A 21185-nucleotide genomic window follows, 5' to 3' on the forward strand; every position below is an offset into this window, starting at 1 on the left:
GATGACCCGCAATGAAGCGTGGTACATCATCTCTCGCTGGCGGCCAGCCGCCAGCAGTCTCTAAGCGTTCTCGGGCTCAATTTAATGCTCAAAAGTACGATCCGAAAACGTTCCCCTCTCTGGCCACGCCGTGGGAGGAGCGTAAGTCTCAGGATGGAGGTAATAGTTATTCGCCCCGATTCTTAGTCTGCACGAGAGCTGACGGGGAGTCTTTTCTATCCACAAAGCCTAAGTTCTTCGTCTAGCATTTAGAGGACAAGTTTGGGGAGGTGGAGGGCTTGTCCAAAATGCGCTCTGGGTCAGTACTGATACAAACGGCATCCTCCGCCCAGTCACGCAGGTTACTTGCTTGTAACAAGTTGGGGGATGTTCACGTTACCATTACACCACATAAGAGTTTAAATATGGTCCAGGGAGTTATTTTCCATAGGGACCTACTTTTGCAGTCTGATGACGAGCTGCGTGCCAACTTAGAGCGTAGAGGTGTTCATTTCGTCCGGTGCGTTCATCGGGGTCCGAAGGACAATCAGGTTGCTACGGGTGCCTTCATCCTGGCCTTCGAGGGTGATACATTGCCGGAGAAGGTCAAGGTGATGGTCTACCGTTGTGACATCAAGCCCTACATCCCTCCCCCGATGTGGTGCTTTAAGTGCTGGAAGTTCGGGCATATGTCCTCTCGCTGTACTTCTAGCCTCACATGTCGAGATTGTGGACGCCCATCTCATCCCGATACTCCATGTGCCCCACCTCCCATCTGTGTCAACTGCGGAGAGCATCATTCCCCTTGCTCGCCTGACTGCAAAGTCTTTCAGAAAGAGCGCAAAATCATGGAATATAAGACCCTGGACCGGCTGACCTATACTGAGGCCAAAAGGAAATATGACAGACTCCATCCTGTGAGAATGACATCTTCTTACGCAGCGGCTACAACAACTGTTCTAGCCCCATCAGTTTCGAGACTTCCAGCCAGCTCGATAAGCAGTAAGACTCCTCCTGCCCCCTTGCCCGTGTGGGGCTCTAACCAACCGGTTGCTCCTGCACCACCTACCTCAGGAGCAACCTCCTCCCACCCGTCGGGGACGTCCGTCCCCGCTTCTCAGCCGGAGAAGCGTCTAACTTCTTCGGCTACTCTCGCCCGTAAGAGTTCCCTTGGGACCCTCCCTTCCCAGGGTTCCACCAGCGGGAAGGATGACGGCCAACAGTGGCATAAGTCCTCACCAGTGGCCGGGCGTAGGGCTTCACGATCCTCCTCTGTCCTGGAGACTGAACCGGTGAAGTCTTCCCAGCCGGTGAAACCCAAGGTTCAGCGAGAGAAGTCCAAGAGAAAGACCTCTAAGGCCAAAGAACTTGCGGTGGCACCAGCCGCACCGCACCTTTCGCGCTCTGCGTCTGAGGATGAAGTCGAGGTTCTAGCGTCCCCTGAGGACCTTGATCTCGCTGGTCCCTCAGACGCCATGGATGCCTCTCGTACGGGTGCTGAATCGGTGGCAGTGAGTGAACAAGCGGCGTAAATTGCCTTCCCAGTCCTTTCATGCCTTTCTCAGCCATGGACAATATCATCCTCCAGTGGAACTGCGGCGGTTTTTTCCGCCATCTAGCTGAGCTCCAACAACTTATCAGCCTTCACCCTTTCTTCTGCATTGCTCTTCAGGAAACTTGGTTTCCAGCAATGCGAACCCCCGCCCTCCATGGCTATCGGGATTATTATAAGAACCGGGCAGCATATGAAAGGGTGTCTGGTGGCGTCTGCCTCTGTCCTTCACACTCTGCACAGCGAGTTTGTCCCTCTCCAAACACCTTTAGAGGCTGTCGCTGTTCGGGTGTGGACGCCACAGGCTGTTACCGTCTGCAGTCTTTACCTTCCACCAGATGATGTCTTGCAGCATGTCCTGGCTGCGCTGATAGCCCAATTGCCGCCACCTTTCTTGCTATTGGGCGACTTCAACGCCCATAACCCTCTGTGGGGTGGGTCAGTGGCAACAGGTCGAGGCGCCATCGTTGAGAATTTATTGTCGCAGCTCGATCTCTCGATTTTAAATGATGGTGTCTTCACACACTTCAGTGTGGCGCATGGCACATACTCCGCCATTGACCTTTCAATCTGTAGCCCTAGCCTCTTACCGTCTGTCCAATGGAGTGTGCATGACGACCTGTGTGGTAGTGACCACTTTCCGATCTTTCTGTCACTACCACAGCGTCACTCTTCTGGGCGCCCTAGCAGATGGGCTATGAATAAGGCTGACTGGGACTTGTTCTCCTCCACTGCCGCTCTTGAGCCTCTCTCTAATGACGACATTGATGCGGTGGTTCAATCGGTCACCACCAGCATCGTTACGGCCGCCGAATCTGCCATTCCCCGCTCCTCTGGGTCCCCTCGGCGGCGGACTGTGCCTTGGTGGTCGCCTGAGATCGCTGCAGCGATTACAGATCGCCGGCGGTCGCTACAGCGTCACAAGCGACATCCCTGCATTGAACACCTGAACACCTTCAAACGGCTGCGTGCGCGGGCCCGCCGCCTTATCCGCCAAAGCAAGCAGGAGTGCTGGGAGCGGTATGTGTCCACCATTGGTCTCCATGTCACTCCATCGCAGCTCTGGGCCAAGATTCGACGCGTCTACAGCTATCGGACACCTGTCAGCGTCCCTGCGCTCTCACTGAATGGAGCAGTTTGTACTGACTCCGACGTCATTGCAAACCACTTAGCAGAGCATTTTGCTATGAGTTCCGCTTCTGCGAATTACCCTCAGGCCTTCCGCTCCATTAAAGAGCGGATGGAACGTCGGAGCCTTTCGTTTCGCACCCACCATCCAGAATCGTACAATGTTCCATTCAGTGAGTGGGAATTCCGCAGTGCCCTTGCCGCTTGTCCTGATACCGCTCCTGGACCAGATAGCATCCACTGCCAGATGCTGATACACCTCTCAGTGGACTGCCGTCGACGGCTCCTCGACCTTTACAACCGTATTTGGGTCGAGGGTGAGTTTCCGTCGCAGTGGCGGGCAAGTATCGTTATCCCCGTTCTGAAACCAGGCAAGAACCCTTTGGAGGTGGACAGCTACCGCCCCATTAGCCTCACCAACGTTCTTTGCAAGCTTCTCGAACGGATGGTGAGCCGGCGCTTGACTTGGGTACTGGAGTCTCGGGGCTTTCTGGCTCCATCTCAGCGTGGGTTCCGTAAAGGCCGCTCCGCCGCCGACAATCTGGTGAGCCTGGAGTCGGCCATCCGTACTGCCTTTGCCCACCGTCAGCACCTGGTCGCTGTCTTTTTCGACATGAGGAAGGTGTACGATACGACATGGCGTCATCACATCCTTTCTACGCTTCATGGATGGGGTCTTCGGGGCCCTCTGCCGACCTTTATCAGAAATTTTCTGTCGTATCGTACCTTCCGCGTGCAAGTCGCAGCCTCATATAGTTCCACCCACGTCCAGGAGAACGGTGTGCCACAGGGTTCTGTTTTAAGTGTCTGCCTGTTTTTAATAGCCATTAACGGGCTCGCTGCGGCCGTGGGAAATTCTGTCTCTGCTTCCCTGTATGCTGACGACTTCTGCCTTTATTACAGCTCTACTGGCATTGCAGCTGTTGAACGTCGGCTACAGGGTGCTATCCGCAAGGCGCAGTCTTGGGCTGCAGCTCATGGGTTCCAGTTTTCGGCAGCCAAGACCTGTGTAATGCATTTCTGCCGGCGACGCACTGTCCACCCGGAGCCGCGGCTTTATCTTGCCGGCGAACTTCTTTCAGTGGTGGAATCACACTGGTATTTGGGGGTGGTTTTCGATGCCCGGTTGACTTGGCTGCCTCATATCCGGCAGCTTAAACAGGCATGTTGGCGGTATCTAAAAGCTCTGAGATGCTTGAGCCACACCCGCTGGGGCGCTGACCGATCTACCCTGTTGCGGCTCTACCAGGCGTTAATCCAGTCCCGTCTGGATTATGGGAGCCTGGCTTATGGCTCAGCATCTCCTTCTGCGTTGCGGGTGCTGGACCCAATACTACACAGCGGGATCCGACTTGCCACTGGTGCCTTCCGCACCAGCCCTGTGGACAGCATCCTTGTTGAGGCAGGTGTCCCTCCATTGCGGTTACGACGCCAACAATTACTGGCTGCTTATGCTGCCCATGTTTTTAGCTTGCCCGGCCATCCAAATTACCGTGTCCTGTTCCCGCAGTCAGTCGTCCATCTGCCAGACCGTCGGCCCCGGTCGGGTTGTCCGATCGCCGTACGCGTCAAGGAGCTTCTCTGCGGGCTTGGGTTCTTCCCTGTTCCACCTCCTTTCCGGGCGCCTCTGCGTACACCCCCGTGGTGTGTTCCTCGCCCTTGCCTTCGGCTCGAGTTGGCACAGGGCTCGAAGGACTCGGTCCCTCAAGAGGCCTTCCGCCGCCGCTTTTATTCCATCCTGGCCACGTATCAGGGCTCTGGAATTGTTTACACCGACGGTTCGATGGTTGCTGGTCGTGTCGGGTATGCGCTAACTCCAGGGGACCATTCCGAACAACGGTCCTAGGCGGCTGGCTGCAGCGTTTACACTGCTGAGCTGGTCGCCATCTTTCGAGCCCTAGAGTATATCCGCTCCTGCTCAGGTGAGTCCTTCGTTATCTGTAGCGATTCCCTGAGCGGTTTACGAGCTCTCGACCAGTGTTTTCCTCGGTCTCGTCTGGTGATGGCTATCCATGAGCCCCTGCATACTCTTGCGCGTTGCGGCCGCTCTGTGGTCTTTGTGTGGACCCCCGGTCATGTCGGTATCCCGGGCAATGAACATGTTGACCGCCTGGCGAAAGAGGCCACGAGACAACCATCTCTGGATGTTGGCCTCCCAGAGACTGATTTGCGGGTAGTCCTCCGCCGAAAAGTTTTTGCGCTTTGGGACGCTGAATGGCGCGATCGGATCACGCCCAATAAACTCCGTGCCATTAAGGAGACGAGGACTGTGTGGCGGTCATCCATGCGAGCCAACCGCAGGGACTCAGTCGTCCTTTGTCGGCTCCACATTGGCCACTCCCGGCTGACACACAGTTATTTACTGCGCCGGGAGGACCCTCGTGTATGTCGCTGCGGGGCGGCTTTGACAGTGGCCCACATTTTGTTGGCCTGCCCCCTTTTAGCTGTGGTCAGGCAGACATTTGCGCTGCCTGATACGCTCCCTGCCCTTTTATCTGATGACCCTGTTATGGCTGGCTTAGTTTCACGTTTTATTCGGGCAGGGGGTTTTTATCGTTTACTCTGAGTGTTTGTTCTGTTCTTTTGTGTTGATTCTGGCCCTTGGCCTACGATTTTACGCTGAGTTTTTAATGTGTTCTCGGTGGTTGGCTTTTCCTTTTTATCTCTATGGTTGGCCAACCGCCGTCACACTCTGTGTGATTTTAATTTGTCTTGTCTGATCTCTGTAGGAGTATTTCTTGTCTTGTGCCATCTGACGTTTTTCCTGCTGTTCGTTTTTATTCTCTTTGGGTGGTTTTAATTTTTTTGGATAAAGGGACCGATGACCGTCGCAGTCTGGTCCCTTAAATCCCCCAAACCAACCCAACCCATCACCTCGCAATAATCGATGTGCCCTGCCTCCCATGTGTGTCAACTGTGGAGATGATCATTCACCTTGATCGCCAGACTGCAGGATCAAGAAAGTAAGGAAATTCGTGAAACTAAGACCCTGGACCAACTGACCTAAACTGAAGCTAAGAGGAAATGTGAGCACCTGCATCTTTTGGCTATGGCTTCTTACACAGCCACTATGAGAACAGTTGTCACCTCTTGGAACCAGAAGACTGCACATGCCCCCTTGATGGTGTGGGGTGCTTCCTGCCCTGTTGCTCGCGCACCACCTATTATGGGTGCCACACCTTCCATCCCAACAATTGGGGATATCGATACCCACTTATGAGCTGGAGAAGTGTACATCTTCTTTGGCTCCTCTTGCTAGGAAGGGGTCCATTGGGTCACTGCCTTCTCAGGTTTCTGCTAGTGGGAAAGAAGGCACCTACCAGTGGCTGAAGAGCCCAAAAGCAGTTAGTCATAGTGCTTCACGCTCATCCGCAGTCCCAGAGATTGTATCAGTGAAGTTCTCCCAGTCAGGGAACCAGTGAGAGAAATAAAAAAAATACCCCAAGACCAAGGAAATTGTGGTGGAACCCAAACCACCACCACCTATAAGCTCTTCATCTGCAGGTAAGGTGGAGATTCTGGTGTCCGCTGAGGACCTAGATCTCGCCAGACCATCAGACACAATGGATATGGACTGTTCAGGCAAAAAGTCGGTGGCAGCAGACGATCCTGAAGTGTAAACTGCCTCACTAAACTGCCTCACTAAATGTTCCATGCCTTGCCAGTCTCACAATGACATCATTCTCCAGTGGAATTTCTGCATTTTTTTCCACTGCCTGACTGAGCTACAGCAACTGTTCAGCTTTCCACCTGCTTTCTGCATTGATCTCCAGGAAACGTGGTTCCTGGCAAAGCAGACCCCTGCCCTCTGTGGCTGTAAGGGATACTACAGGAACCATAGTGACTATAATAGTGTGTCAGTTGGAGTTTGTGTCTGTGTCCTGAACTCAGTATACAGTGAACGTGTGCCCCTTCCAACCCATCTTGAAGCTGTGGCTGTCAGGATAGGGATGACACAGGAAATAACTATATGCAATATATATCTTCCTCCAGATAGTGCAGAATCCCTGAATGTATTAACTACACTGAGTAATCAACTCCCAAACCCTTCCTACTTTTGGGAGACTTTAACTCCCGTAACCCCATGTGGGGTTGCACTGTGCTAATTGGCTGAGGCAGAGATGTCGAAACGTTACTGTGTCAGTTCGAACTTTGCCTCTTAAATACTGGGGCCGCCACATGTTTCAATGTGGTTCATGGCAGTTACTCGGCGATTGATTTATCAATTGGCAGCCCAGGACTTCTCCTATCTACCAACTGGAGAGCACATGACGACCTGTGCAGTAGTGACCAGTTCCCCATCTTCCTGTCACTCCCCCGGTGTCAGGCCAATGGACGCCTGCCCAGATGGGCTTTAAACAAGGTGGACTGGGAAACTTTCGTCTCTGCTGTCACCATCGAATCTTCCCCACATGGCAACATCGATGTGATGGTTGAGCAGGTGACTACAACAATCGTTTCTGTGGCAGAAAACGCGATCCCTCGCTCTTCAGGATGCCCCAGCTAAAGGCAGTCCCTTGGTGGTCGCCGGATGTCACTGAAGCAATTGAGAAGTGTTGGCTAGCTCTTCAGTGGCATAAGTGGCACCCTTCCCTGGAGCACCTCGTAGCCTTTAAATGGCTTCTTGGCCACGTTAACCAACTTAACAAACGACAGAAGCAGGAATGTTTGGTGAGATATGTCTTGACCATTGGGTGTGATACGCCACTTTCCCAAGTCTGGGCAAAGATGAAATGTGTCTCGTGAGTACCTGACTCCAACAAGTACTCCCGGTGTTAACATAAATTTTGTGTTATCTACCAACACAAAAGTGATTGCCACGCACTTTGCTGAGCACTATGTTCGGGCCTCTGCATCAGAGAACTACCTAACAGGCTTTCACTCTCTCAAATAGCTGGTGGAAGGAAAAGTCCTCTCGTTCACTACACTCCAAAGTGAATTCTATAAGGCACCATTTACAGAGTGCGAGATCCTCAGTGCCTTACACATCACCCTGACACAGCTTCTGGACCAGATCAGATTCACAGTCAGATGATTAAACATCTCTCATCTGAGTACAAGCGTCATCTCCTTGTCTTCAACAGAATCTGGTGCGATGGCATCTTTATATTGCAATGGCGGGAGAGCACCATCATTCCAGCGCTCAAACCCAGTAAAAACCCACTTGATGTTGATAGCTGTCGCCCCATGAGCCTCACCAACGTTATTTCTATGCTGCTGGAATGTATGGTGTGTCGGCAGTTGGGTTGGGTCCTGGAGTAAAGGGGCCTACTGGCTTCATGTCAGGGCGGCTTCCACTAGGGTCGCTCTACCACTGATAATTTTGTCCCTCGAGTCTACCATCCAAACAGACTCGTCCAGCTGCCAATACCTGGTTGCCAACTTTTTTGATTTACGAAAAGCATATGACACAACCTGGCAACATCATATCCTTGCCACATTATACGAGTGGGGTTTCCAAGGCATGCTCTCGATTTTGATCCAGAATTTCCTGTCACTTCGCACTTCCCATGTCCAAGTTGGTGCCTGCCATAGTTTGCTCCATATCCAGGAGAATGGGGTCCCACAGGGCTCTGTATTGAGTCTCTCTTTGTTTTTAGTGGGTATTTATGGTCTAGCAGCAGCTGTAGGGTCGTCCGTCTCACCTTCTCTGTATCCAGACGACTTCTGCATTTCGTACTGCTCCACCAGTACTGTTGTTGCTGAGCGGCACCTACAGGGAGCCATTCATAAGGTGCAGTCATGGGCTCTAGACCACAGTTTTCAGCTTTTGGCCGCTAAGTCACGTGTCATGCACTTCTGTCGGCGTCCTACCCTTCATCCGGAACCAGAACTTTACCTCCATGACGATCCAGTAACTGTAGTGAAGACATACCGATTCTTAGGACTGGTTTTCAACACCCGATTGACTTGACATCATCACTTTTGTCAGCTTGAGGGGAAGTGCTGGCAGCACTCCAATGCTGTCCGCTGCCTGATCAACACCAACTGGGGTGCTCATCGCTCTATGCTGCTGCTGCTCTACAGAGCCCTCTTCCAATCCCACCCTGACTGTTGTCTTGTTCATGGTTCGGCGGCGTGTGCAGTGTTGCGTTTACTTGACCCAGTGCTCCACTGTGGCCTACGCATAGCGACAAGAGCTTTTATAGGACGAGTCAAGTGACCAGTGCCCTTGTGGAGGCCAGAGTACCTCCATTGCAGATTAAGCATGGACAACTGCTGGCCAGTTACATTGCGCACATTAGTAGTTTTGTGCATCTGAATCAGTGTCTCCTTTTCCCACCTATGGCAGTTCATCTCCCACATCGGTGGCCCTGGTCAGGACTATTGATTGCGGTTTGTGTGCGGTCCATTCTCCCAGAACTGGAATCCTTCCCTTTACCACCTCTACTTATGGTCTGTTCATGTACACCTCCATGGTATACACCTCAGCCGCAGCTTTGGCTGGACCTTTCACATGGCCCTAAGGACTCTGTTAACCCTGAAGCTTTCTGCTGTCACTACTTTTCAATTATTGACATGTTCCAGGGCTCTGAAGTGGTTTTCACCAATGGCTCGATGGCTGATGGTCGTGTTGGCTTTGTCTACATTCATGGCGGCCATATTGTGAACAGCATTCCTTACCCAATGGCTGCAGTGTATTCTCTGCAGAGCTGGTGGCCATTTCTCATGCACTTCAGTATCTCTGTTCATGCCCTGAAGAGTCATTTCTTTTATGTACCGACTCCTGGAGCACTCTGAAAACTATCGACCAGTGCTACCCTCGTCGTCCATTGGTAGCATCCATCCAGGATTCCATCTATGCCCAGGAATGGTCCATTCGTTCAGTGGTCTTTGTCTGGACCCCTGGTCATGTCAGAATCCCAGGAAATGAACTTAGTGACAGGCTGGCCAAACAGGCTACACGGAAACCACTTCTGTAGATCGGCAACCCTGCAACTGACCTGCGTTCTTTATTATGTCGTGAGGTTTTTCAGCTTTGGGAGATGGAATGGCAAAATCTCAGTACGCACAACAAACTGCGAGCCATTAAGGGGACCATGAATGTGTGGAAGTCCTCGATGAGGGCCCCTCGCAGGGACTCGGTGGTTCTCTGCCGGCTCCACATCGGCCATGCCTGGGTAGCTCACCACTACACCATGCGCTGTGAAGACCCACCTCAGTGTCGGTGTGGCGCCCAGTTGACAGTGGCCCATATTCTTCTGCTTTGTCCTCCTTTGGCTGCCCTGTGTCTTCATCTTGTTGCCAGACTTATCATTGATTTTAGCAGATGATGCCTCATCAGCAGATTTGGTTTTACATTTCATCCATGAGGGTGGGTTTTATCATTCGATCTGAGTTTTAGCGCATGTCCTTTGTCTGTCCTCCACCATAGTGCTTTTTAGGGTGGAGGTTTCAATGTGTTGCAGAGTGGCTGGCTTTTTCTTTTTATTTTCGTGGTCGGCCAGCCACTGTAATCGGCTTCCATGCTTCTGTTTCTTGCATCTCTGTTTTCTTGTCCTCTTTTGTTACTCAGTGTTAATTGTGTTGACTTCATTCTTGTGGTCTTTCCTTTCTTTCTGTTTTGTTTTACGTCTTGACTGTTTTATCCTCACACATGTGGCATTGTCTTATTACAAACAAGGGACTGATGACCTCGTAGTTTTGTCACTTTCCCCATCTTCTAAACCAGCCAATCTTGAGCACATCTGTTCATGCCCTGGGAGTCGTTTCTTCTGTGTACTGACTCCTTGAGCAGCCTACAAGCTGTTGACCAGTGCTACCCTCACCATCCTTTGGTAGCGACCGTCCAGGAGTCCATCTATGCCCTGGAATGGTCCTGTCATTCAGTGGTGTTTGTCTGGACCCCAGGTCATGTCATAATCCCTGGCAACGAACTTGCAGACAGGCTGGCCGAACAGGGTGGCCGAACAGGCTACATGTAACCTTTTATGGAGATGGGCTTCTCTGCAACGGAACTGCATTCAATACTATGCCGCAAGGTTTTACAGCTTTGGGAGATGAAATGCCATAACGTCAGCATGCACAACAAACTGCGTGCCATTAAGGAGAATTCGAATGTGTGGTAGTCCTCCATGCAGGCCTCTCACAGGGACTCTGTAGTTTTTTCAGCTCCACATAGGCCACACTTGAGTGATACATGCCTACATCTTGTGCCGTGATGACCCACCTCAGTGTCAGTGCAGCCTCCAGCTGGCAGTGGCCCATATCTTGGTGAGCTGTTATCCTTTGGGTTCCCTGTGACCCGACTATTCAGTTACGACTCATTGCCATTAATTATAGCTGACACCCCATTGACCAATTTAGTTGTACATTTTATACATGACTGTGGGTTTTATCATTCTATATAAGTATTAGTGCATGTCCTTTGTCCATTTGTTATCTCCACTCTAATGCTTTTACGGTGGATGTTTTAATGTGTCACAGAATGGCTGCCTTTTCCTTTTTATTATCGTGTCTGGCAGCCAGTCACAGTCATTTACTCTCTTGTTTCTACCCGTTCCACCTGTTTCGTGCTTCTCTCTGTGGTTTTCTTTTCCTGCTTCGTCCATAGTAGTGTTGGTTGTCCTACTGTAGTTATTTTGGTTCTACCTTTCTCCTGCCATTGTGCTGTATGCCTCCTTTGTTTCCTTCTTTCCATTGTGTAATTATTTTACCAATGACCTCGCAGTTTGGTCCCTTCCCCCTCCCCCTCTTTTATACCAACAAACCATCCCTTTTGGGGTTCTCCCACAAACTGTCAGACAGGTGTCCACTTAGCTGACCTTGACCAACTTAACCACTTCTAACTACAGGAGCACCCACATTCCTTTTCCACTCCTTACACACCTAGTTCTATTTGGACATATACTTCTGCATCACCCAGGTTGCCCATGGTCTCTAGCGGTCCATTCCTTCTGACACCTACTTGAGCGACCATTTCCTGTGTGCTACCCATATGCTGACTCCTACCCCACCTGCATTCTCACCCAAATGGCAGCTTACTAAGGCTGACTGGGGGCTTTACCTCTCCCTGGTGGCTTTCTACAAACAAGATTCCCCAGTTCTGATGACCAGGTGGAATATCTCACAAACGTTATCTTACTCCTGCAGAATGTTCCATTCCTCACGCTTCTCCTTCACCACGCCATGTCCCAGTCTCTTGGTGGACAGAGGCATGTCACAATGCAATTAGCATGTAGAGATGTACTCCACACGTTTTCAACCACCATCCTATGAAGGCATCCTACAGCAATGCATGTCCCCCCTGCGGGTCCGGGGGTTAGAATAGGCCCGAGGTATTCCTGCATGTCGTAAGAGGCGACTAAAAGGAGTCCATCCCCCTCAAGGGGGTAGTTAGCACCTGCGTCCGGAGACGGACGGTTCCACGACCTATATTTGTGGTCTTTTTGGTTTTTCACTTCTCGTGCTTCCTTCCTTTGCTTGGTTCCTTTCTTTGTTCTTCTCCATCTCACTGTCTTCCTTACTCGTTCCCTTGCCTCCTTCTCCTTGCCTCCTTCTCCTTGCCTCCTTCTCCTTGCCTTATCTGGTCACCGCCTCGGCCTTTGAGACAGTCTGTCCTCTCTCTTCTTTTTTCTCTTCTTCCTTCCTCCCTGTGCGCGCCTGAAGGCCGACCCACGTGTAGCCGGTGACAGGGTAACGCGTAATTCCCCACCTTGGGTAGACAAGTAAGGCACGCACGTACCCCCTGGTAAAGGCCAGGCCCAGGGAGGGGTGATTGCCTGAGCTGATATCTTCTGACCATGCCGATTGGTCCCTCCGTTTGTTTCTCGGGTGGTGTGACCTGAGGTGTAAACATTCACCTAAGGCGGGAGTGCCCTCTGAGAGGGTCCCCATAAGGAACGAGCGCGCTATCGGAGACGCTGGCAATCATGGGGGATTCCTCCGCAATGGATTTTTCTTCTTCTTCTCTCTCGACTTCTGCCCACAAACGGAAACTTGACCAGCCACCAGTGACAAAAGTACTACCACCTGCCCCACAGTTCCTCGTCGTTTCTAGATCTGAGAACGGAAAGTATTTTTCCTCTGTCAACCCTTTCGTTATCCAGAAGGGCGTAGATGCCATAGCCGGATCTGTCAAGTCGTGTACCAGGTTGCGTAATGGTACCTTGTTAGTAGAAACTGAGAGCGCCTTTCAGGCACAGAAACTGCTTCGAGCCACACTCCTGTAGACGTTCCCTGTCCGGGTGGAGGCTCACTGAACTTTGAATTCGTCTCGTGGTGTGGTCTATACTAGATCCCTCGACGGCTTGACTGACGAGGAGATTCAATCTTTCCTCGCTGAGCAGGGCGTGACGGCTGTCCATAGGGTCATGAAAAAGGTCAACAATGACCTTGTACCGACCCGGACACTTTTCTTGACCTTCGATAGTGTTCAGCTGCCATCGCGCATCAAAGCGGGCTACGAGATTATTTCTGTTCGCCCCTATGTCCCAACACCTACGCGATGCTACCAGTGTCAGCGTTTTAATCACACTCGCCAGTCTTGTCCCAATCCGGCTAAATGCGTCACTTGTGGCAGGGATGCCCATGAGGGTGACTGTCCACCACCGTCTCCTCGTTGTGTGAACTGTCAGGGTGACCATGCAGCGTCCTCCTGCGACTGTCCCATCTATAAGGAAGAACGCTGTATCCAAGAAATTCGGGTCAAAGAGAAAGTGTCCACCTCGGCTGCTCCAAGCTATTTGCTAGTAGGAAGCCCACGCTGCTCCCAGGGGGAAATACAGTATTGTCCTTGCCTCTCCTCGGACTACCAGGGAGGTGGCAACCCAGACATGCGATCTGACTTTCAGCACCACAGTCGTCCGTTCGGCCAGTGCTAAGATCGCGCGGTCGACGTCTCCTCTTCCTCCCATCACCCCACAGACACAAGCCCCTTCATCAGCTTCTGCTAAGACGAAGACCCAGAAGTCAGATGCACGGGCCTTCAAGAAGACTTCCTACGTACCTCGACCTCTCAGCCATCGAACAGTACTTCCCCCAAACGACCTTCCAGGAAGGCTCATAGGAAACACAGTTCTCCTTCTCCGCCACGGCGCATTTCTTCTCCTGCGCCACCCAGCGGTTGCCGCCCCAGGCCGTCATCCGTTTCACCTGGCCGCACCGCTGGTAGCCGAACATCTGGCCGTTCACCGGCAGAGGAAGCTCCCCCTCCTGGCCATCTTACCAAGAAGGCCGATGAACCTATAGAACCAATGGACGATGAATGTCCGCCTACTGATAGCGGCGGCAGTTCTCGCTCGAAGCCAGGCCCTCAGCGGCCTTCGAGGTGACCCCTTCTTTCATCTTCCTTTTCTTCTTACGATGGCACTTATTCACTGGAATGTTCGCAGCATTCGCTCCAACCGAGAGGACTTGAAGTTGCTGCTCCACTTGCACCATCTGCTCGTCATAGCCCACCAGGAAACGAAGCTACGCCCATGCAATCAAATTGCCTTGGCACACTACACCTCTGTGCGTTTTGACCTACCCCCTGTGGTATGTATCCCGGCTCATGGAGGGGTTATGTTGCTGGTCCGGGATGATATTTACTACGATCCCATCACATTTCACACCGGCCTGCAGGCAGTTGCCATCCGAATTACTCTCCCCACTTTTACATTTTCCATTTGTACCGTTTACACTCCATCGTCGTCTGCCGTTACCAGGGCAGACATGATGCAAATTATTGCTCAGCTACCTGCACCGTTTTTGTTAACTGGAGACTTCAGTGCCCACCATCCCCTTTGGGGCTCTCCAGCATCCTGCCCAAGGGGCTCCCTGTTAGCATACCTTTTCAACCAGCTCAATCTTGTCTGCCTCAATACTGGCGCCCCTACTTTTCTTTCGGACACATCTCACACCTATTCCCATTTAGACCTCTCTATATGTACTACCCAACTTGCACGCCGGTTTGAGTGGTATGCACTTTCTGATACATATTCGAGCGACCGCTTCCCGTGTGTTACCCATCTCCTGCAGCATACCCCCTCTCCGTGCTCATCTAGTTGGAACATCTTCGAAGCAGACTGGGGGCTCTTCTCTTCCAGGGCGACCTTTCAGGATCAAACCTTCACAAGCTGCGATCGTCAGGTCGCACACTTCACGGAAGTCATTCTCACTGCTGCTGAATATTCCATCCCTCACCCTACTTCTTCTCCACGTCACGTACCGGTCCCATGGTGGACCGCAGCATGTAGAGACGCTTTACGTGCTCGTCGACGTGCTTTACGCACCTTTAAACGCCACCCTACAGTGGCGAATTGTATCAATTATAAACGATTACGTGCACAGTGTCGTCGTATTATTAAAGAAAGCAAGAAAACCAGCTGGGCTGCTTTCACAAGCACCTTCAACCGTTTTTCTTCTGTTGTCTGGGGTAGCCTGCGCCGGCTATCTGGCACTAAGGTCCACTCACCAGTTTCTGGCTTGACGGTCGCGAATGACGTCCTTGTAGCCCCTGAGGATGTCTCCAATGCTTTCGGCCGCTTTTTCGCCGTGGTTTCGAGCTCCGCTCATTACCACCCTGCCTTCCTCCCCCGAAAACAGGCAGAGGAGGCTAGGCCACCTAACTTCCGCTCCTCGAATCGTGAAAGTTATAATGTCCCATTCACCATGCGGGAACTCAAAAACGCACTAGCCCGGTCATGGTCCTCCGCTCCAGGGCCTGATTCTGTTCATATTCAGATGCTGAAGAACTTTTCTCCTGCGGGTAAAGGTTTCCTTCTTCGTACTTCCTAAGCTGGGGAAGGACAAGCATTAGCCTTCCAGTTATCGACCCATCTCACTTACCAGCTGTGTCTGTAAGGTGATGGAGCGAATGGTTAACTCTCGTTTGGTTTGGCTGCTCGAGTCTCGACGCCTACTTACCAATGTACAATGTGGATTTCGTAGGCGCCGCTCTGCTGTTGACCATCTGGTTACCTTGTCGACGTTCATTATGAATAACTTCTTGCGGAAGCGTCCGACCGCAGCTGTGTTCTTTGATTTGGAGAAGGCTTACGACACCTGTTGGAGGGCGGACATTCTCCGCACCATGCATACATGGGGCCTTCGCGGTCGCCTCCCTCTTTTTATTCTTTCCTTTTTAATGGATCGACAGTTCAGGGTACGTGTGGGTTCTGTCCTGTCAGACACCTTTCGCCAGGAGAATGGGGTGCCACAGGGCTCAGTTTTGAGCGTCGCTCTCTTCGCCATAGCGATCAATCCAATAATGGATTGCCTCCCAGCTGATGTATCAGGCTCCCTTTTCATGGACGATTTTACCATCTATTGCAGCGCGCAGCGTACATGTTTCCTGGAGCACTGTCCTCAGCGTTCTCTTGACCGTCTTTACTCCTGGAGTGTCGCCAATGGCTTCCGTTTTTCTGCCGAGAAGACGGTCTGTATTAACTTCTGGTGGTACAAAGAGTTTCTCCCACCGTCCTTACGACTCGGTCCCGTTGCTCTCCCATTCGTGGAGACAACAAAATTTTTAGGTCTTACATTTGACAGGAAACTTAGCTGGTCTCCACATGTCATATTTGGCTGCCCATTGTACCCGTTCTCTAAATATCCTCCGTGTTCTCAGTGGTATGTCGTGGGGAGCGGATCGAACCGTCCTACTTCGCCTACATCGGTCAATCGTCCGCTCCAAGCTGGATTATGGGAGCTTCGTATACTTCTCTGCACGGCTGTCCATCTTACGCCGCCTCAACTCCATACAACATTGGGGCTTACGTCTTGCGATCGGAGCGTTTTATACTAGTCCCGTCGAGAGTCTTCATGCTGAAGCTGGTGAATTGCCACTCACCTACCGGCGCGATATACTGCTTTGTCGGTATGCCTGTCGGCTACTGTCAATGCCCGACCACCCGTCTTATCGTTTCTTTTTTGACGACTCTCTCTCTGCCCTGCTACCCCCTGGAGTTCGCTTTCGTCGCCTCCTTGAACACCTTAATTTTTCACTCCCTGCAACCTTTCGAGTGGGCGAGAGCCACACGCCGCCTTGGCTCCAGGCTCAGGTTCGCGTTCACCTTGACCTCAGCTCGCTCCCAAAGGAGGTTACCCGCGGTTCGGTCTACCACTCCCGTTTTGTCGAACTTCGTTCGAAGTTCATTTATACAGATGGCTCTAAAACCAATGACGGGGACGGGTGTTCTTTTATTGTCGGGGCACAAAGTTTCAAATACCGGCTCCATGGCCATTGTTCGGTCTTCACAGCTGAGCTCTTTGCCCTCTACCAGGCTGTTCTTTACATCTGCCGCCACCGACATTCTGCTTATGTCATCTGCTCCGATTCCCTGAGCGCCATCCAGAGCCTCAGTGATCTGTATCCGGTTCACCCTTTCGTGCACCGGATCCAACGCTCTCTTCAGCAGCTGGTGGACGACGGTTCTCCGGTTAGCTTTATGTGGTTTCCTGGCCATGTCGGTATCCCTGGGAACGAAGCTGCAGATGCCGCGGCCAAGGCTGCGGTCCTCCAGCCTCGGACAGCTGCTTGTTGTGTCCCTTCGTCAGATTGTAGCAGGGTCATTTGTCGGCGCATTTTATCGCTGTGGCATGCCGATTGGGCTGCACTTACGGACAACAAGCTTCGGGCCTTGGAACCTCTTCCCGCGGCTTGGACGTCCTCCTCCCGCCCTTCTCGGCGGGAGGAGGTCGTTTTGGCCCGGTTACGAATTGGACACTGCCGGTTCAGCCATCGCCATCTGCTGACGGCTGCGCCGGTGCCGTTCTGCCCATGTGGGCAATTGCTGACGGTCCGCCACATTTTAACGTCCTGTCCGGATTTTAACACACTGCGTCTTGATCTTGGCCTGCCATGTACTCTAGATGCCATTTTAGCGGATGACCCACGAGCAGCTGCTCGCGTTCTTCGTTTTATCAACTTGCCAACGCTCTCTAAGGACATTTGATTATGCTGTTTTTTAATCCTCCGCCTGTCAGTCTGTCTTTTGTCGTGTTTTTCCTTTTAGTTGCTGTTTTAACCTTGTGCCTCGCGGTGCATTACTAACGTAGTCTGGGCGCTAATGACCATTGAAGTTGTGCGCCCTAAAACCACAAAAAAAAGCGATGCATGTACAGTGTCGTCGTGTTTTTAGGAATAGCAAAAAAGCTTGTTGGATTTCATTTAAAAGTTCTTTTAACAGTTCCACTCCCACTGTCATGTGGACCAACCTCTGACGGCTCTCTGCAGCCAAGATCCATTCTCCAGTTTCTGGTCTGACGGTAGCAGATGAGGCTGCTGTGGACTCTACTGTGATCTCGTAACGCCTTGGGCCGTCATTTTGCGGAAATTTCGAGCTTTTCTCACTGTCGCTCTCCTTTCTTCCATCGGAAACGAGCAGAGGCAGCTCGGGCAATATCCTACTCTTCTGAAAATCGAGTGTGCTACAATGCCGCCTGTACTATGAAGGAGCGAGTTCATGCTCTCACTTCATCCCGATCCTCCACCTCAGGGTCAGATCTGTTCACATTCAGATGTTGTAGCATCTTGTCTTGCAAGCAAACACTTTCTGCTTAATATGTACAACCGCATCTGGGCAGAGGACACGTTTCCCAGGCAGTGATGTGAAGCCAGTCATACCCATTCCTAAGCCTGGTAAGGACAATCACCTTCCTTCTAGCTACCACCTCATCTTTCTCACCAGCTGTGTTTGCTAGGTGATGTAACATCTGATTCATGGCCGGCTGGTATGGTGGCTAGTCTCCTGCAGTTTGCTTATGACTGCACAGTATGGATTTCGAGTGTGCCATTCTGCAGTTAACCATCTCGTCATTTTGCCCACCAATGTCACGAATGGTTTTCTGCAGAAATCCCAGGCTGTGGCTGTCTTTCTCGATTTGGCGAAAGCCTACGTCGCATGCTGGAGGACTGTTATCATCTGCATTCTCTACATGTGGGGCTTCCGTGGCCACCTGCCCGATTTCCGTGAAGAATATTTAAAAGACAGAGTTTTCAAGGTATGTGTGGGTTCTGCCTTGTGGGACACCTTTATGCAGGAAAATGGTGTGCCTCAGGGTTCCGTCCTGAGCATCGCCCTCCTTGTTATTGCCATTAACCCTATAATGGCCTGTCTCCCTCCAGGCACCTCCAGCTCCCTTTTTGTTTATTTTTCCATCCATTGCATTTATCATGGGCTTGTTTCATTGAGTAGCATATTTAGCGATGTCTCGATCGTCTTTTCCCATGGGGCTTCGACAGTGGCTTTCGCTTTTCCGCTCACAGAACAGTTGGTATGAATTTCTGGCATGCAGTTGATTTCTTCCACTGTCTTTACATCTTAGCCTTGTTGCTCATCTGTTCATTGAAACGGTGAAATACCTGGGTCTCTTGCTCGGTAGGAAATTTCGTTGGTCCTCCCATGTCTCACCTGCAGCCCACTGTATGCGATCCCTCTGTTCCGCACGTCCTCAATGGTACGCCACCATCCTCGGGTTGTACTGATCCCTTGTATGTTCGAAATTAGACTACCGGTGCTTTGTTCATGCATCTACACTTACAGCTCTTGCTCCAGCTGCTTAACTTCCCACTACCTGCAACTTTCCTGGTGGGTGTGAACCCTTGACAATCTTGGATTCGTGTGGCGGCCCACGTTCACCTTGGCCTTCATTTGCTTCCTAGGGACACTACTCCAGCCTTGCTCTATTTCATTCAGTTTCATGACATTCATATGGAACGTCATGATAGTACCTTTGTGTACACTGACGTTTCTCAGACTGACCATAGAGTCGGTATGACTTCATCATTGGCGATGTTTTTCAGAATCGGCTTCCATCACAGCTACAGCAGAGCTCCGTGCCCTGTATCAACGCTGGAGTACACCTGGTGACACAGCCTTTACAATTATCATCTGCTCACTCTGTCAGTGCCCTTCAAAGCCTCTGTGCACCGTACTCCGCCCATCCCATCATGCAATGGGTCCAGGAAACTGTCCCTTTCACACTCTTGATGGAGCCACTGTGACGTTTATGTGGGTTCCTGGTCATGTCGGTATGACAGGAAACATGTCTGCTGATGCTGCTGCCAAGGCTGCATTCCTCATACCTCAGCCCACTAGTTCCTACATTCCCTCTGATGATCTGTGTGTTGCTGTCTGGCAGGAGGTGGTGTCACTTCAGCATTGTCACACGTCCTCCTTTCATGGGACTAAGCTCCAGGTTTTTAAGCATCGCCTTGGACAACCTCCTGTCGACCCTCCCGCCGCAAAGAGGTCATTTTAACTATGTTGTGTATTGGGCGCTGCCTTTTTAGCCATCAGCATTTGATAAGTGGCGCTCCCCCACCACTTTGTGCACATTCCGCCCAACTTGTAATTGTCTGCCATTTCCTGAGAGAATGCCCTTTTTATGTACCTGTTTGGATTTGCTGTCAGAGTTATTGGCCATTTTTTCCTTAGTGAATGACGTGCTGGCTGTCGACTGCATTATACTTTTTATTCATCATAGCAATATGGCAAAGGCCAATTAATTTTTAGTTATGTGACTGGGTGTTATGTGCTGTCCTTAGGTTAGTTAGGTTTAAGTAGTTCTAAGTTCTAGGGGACTGATGACCATCGATGTTAAGTCCCATAGTGCTCAGAGCCATTTGAACCATTTTTTTTTTAGTTATGGACCTCTGTTTCTCTATATTGTATTTTGTAGACATTTCTCTATGTATCCGTTTTTAGCTGTCTTCAGTCGATTGGGATTGATATGTGGTAATTTTTATCTCCTCTTTTTCTCCATGTTCCACAGTTTTCACATGGGTGCGTATGAACCTTGTTGTTTTTGCGCCATGAAACGAAATACTAGCAAATGTGCTTGTGAACAACAAAAATTTTATTTCACAACTTTGTTTTTGGCTACTGATTAAATATTGGACTACCCCACATGTACACTATGTGATCAAAAATATCCTGAGACCCCCAAAACATAAATTTCTCATATTAGGTGCATTGTACTCCATAACAGTGACCTCAGTAGTCATTAGACATCGTGAGAGAGCAGAATGGGGTGCTCAGCGGAACTAGTGGACTTCGAACTTCGTCAGTTGATAGTGTCACTTGTGTCATACATCTTTACATGAGATTTCCACACACAGCTTGAGGCTGCTGCCAAGGGGTGTCACTGTGGGGGATCGAACGTGGGGTTGCAAGGGATGTTGAGCACGTCCCACATGCCATCTGATTGGTCCACTGCTGTGCCCGCCCCAAGTACTATGAGGTTGACCCCTCACCCGTAGTCGAGTGGGAGATAATTCCAAAGTCTGGCAGGCAGCAAAAAACTTTCCGAGGAGCCGATTGTAGCACCTCCCTCGTTCGTTGCACAAACAGGTTTTGAGCGTTATCTGTGGCTGATGATGTCTCTGAGCCGGACGCTGTTGTCCATCTTGTTCCAGAGGAAGCTTCTCAGTCTGCAAGGTCTGGACATTCACAGAGGGCGGGTTTGCTGGTAGTTGGGAGCTCCAACGTTAGGCGCATAATGGGGCACCTTACGAACATGGCTGCCAAGGAGGGGAAGGAAGCCAGTGTGCATTCCAGTGGGAGTCATTCTGGATGTGGGAAGGGTGCTTCTGGATGCCATG

The 21185-nt window shown here is 51.1% G+C and overlaps 1 protein-coding gene across 1 annotated transcript in view; it reads left to right on the forward strand.

The window, feature by feature from the left end:
• Positions 1–1175: 1175 nt before the first annotated feature.
• The window catches only part of LOC126212652 (zinc finger protein 628-like), a gene marked incomplete at its 5' end in the record, with an annotated part of 146396 nt that continues 126386 nt past the window's right edge, over positions 1176–21185 (forward strand). The window contains one exon of the mRNA XM_049940077.1: positions 1176–1223. Within this exon, the coding sequence (XP_049796034.1) occupies positions 1176–1223 (48 nt within the window). The remainder of the gene's footprint in view (positions 1224–21185) is intronic.

The sequence above is a fragment of the Schistocerca nitens genome, chromosome 11 (assembly GCF_023898315.1).
Source record: "Schistocerca nitens isolate TAMUIC-IGC-003100 chromosome 11, iqSchNite1.1, whole genome shotgun sequence".
Lineage (NCBI taxonomy): Eukaryota > Metazoa > Arthropoda > Insecta > Orthoptera > Acrididae > Schistocerca > Schistocerca nitens.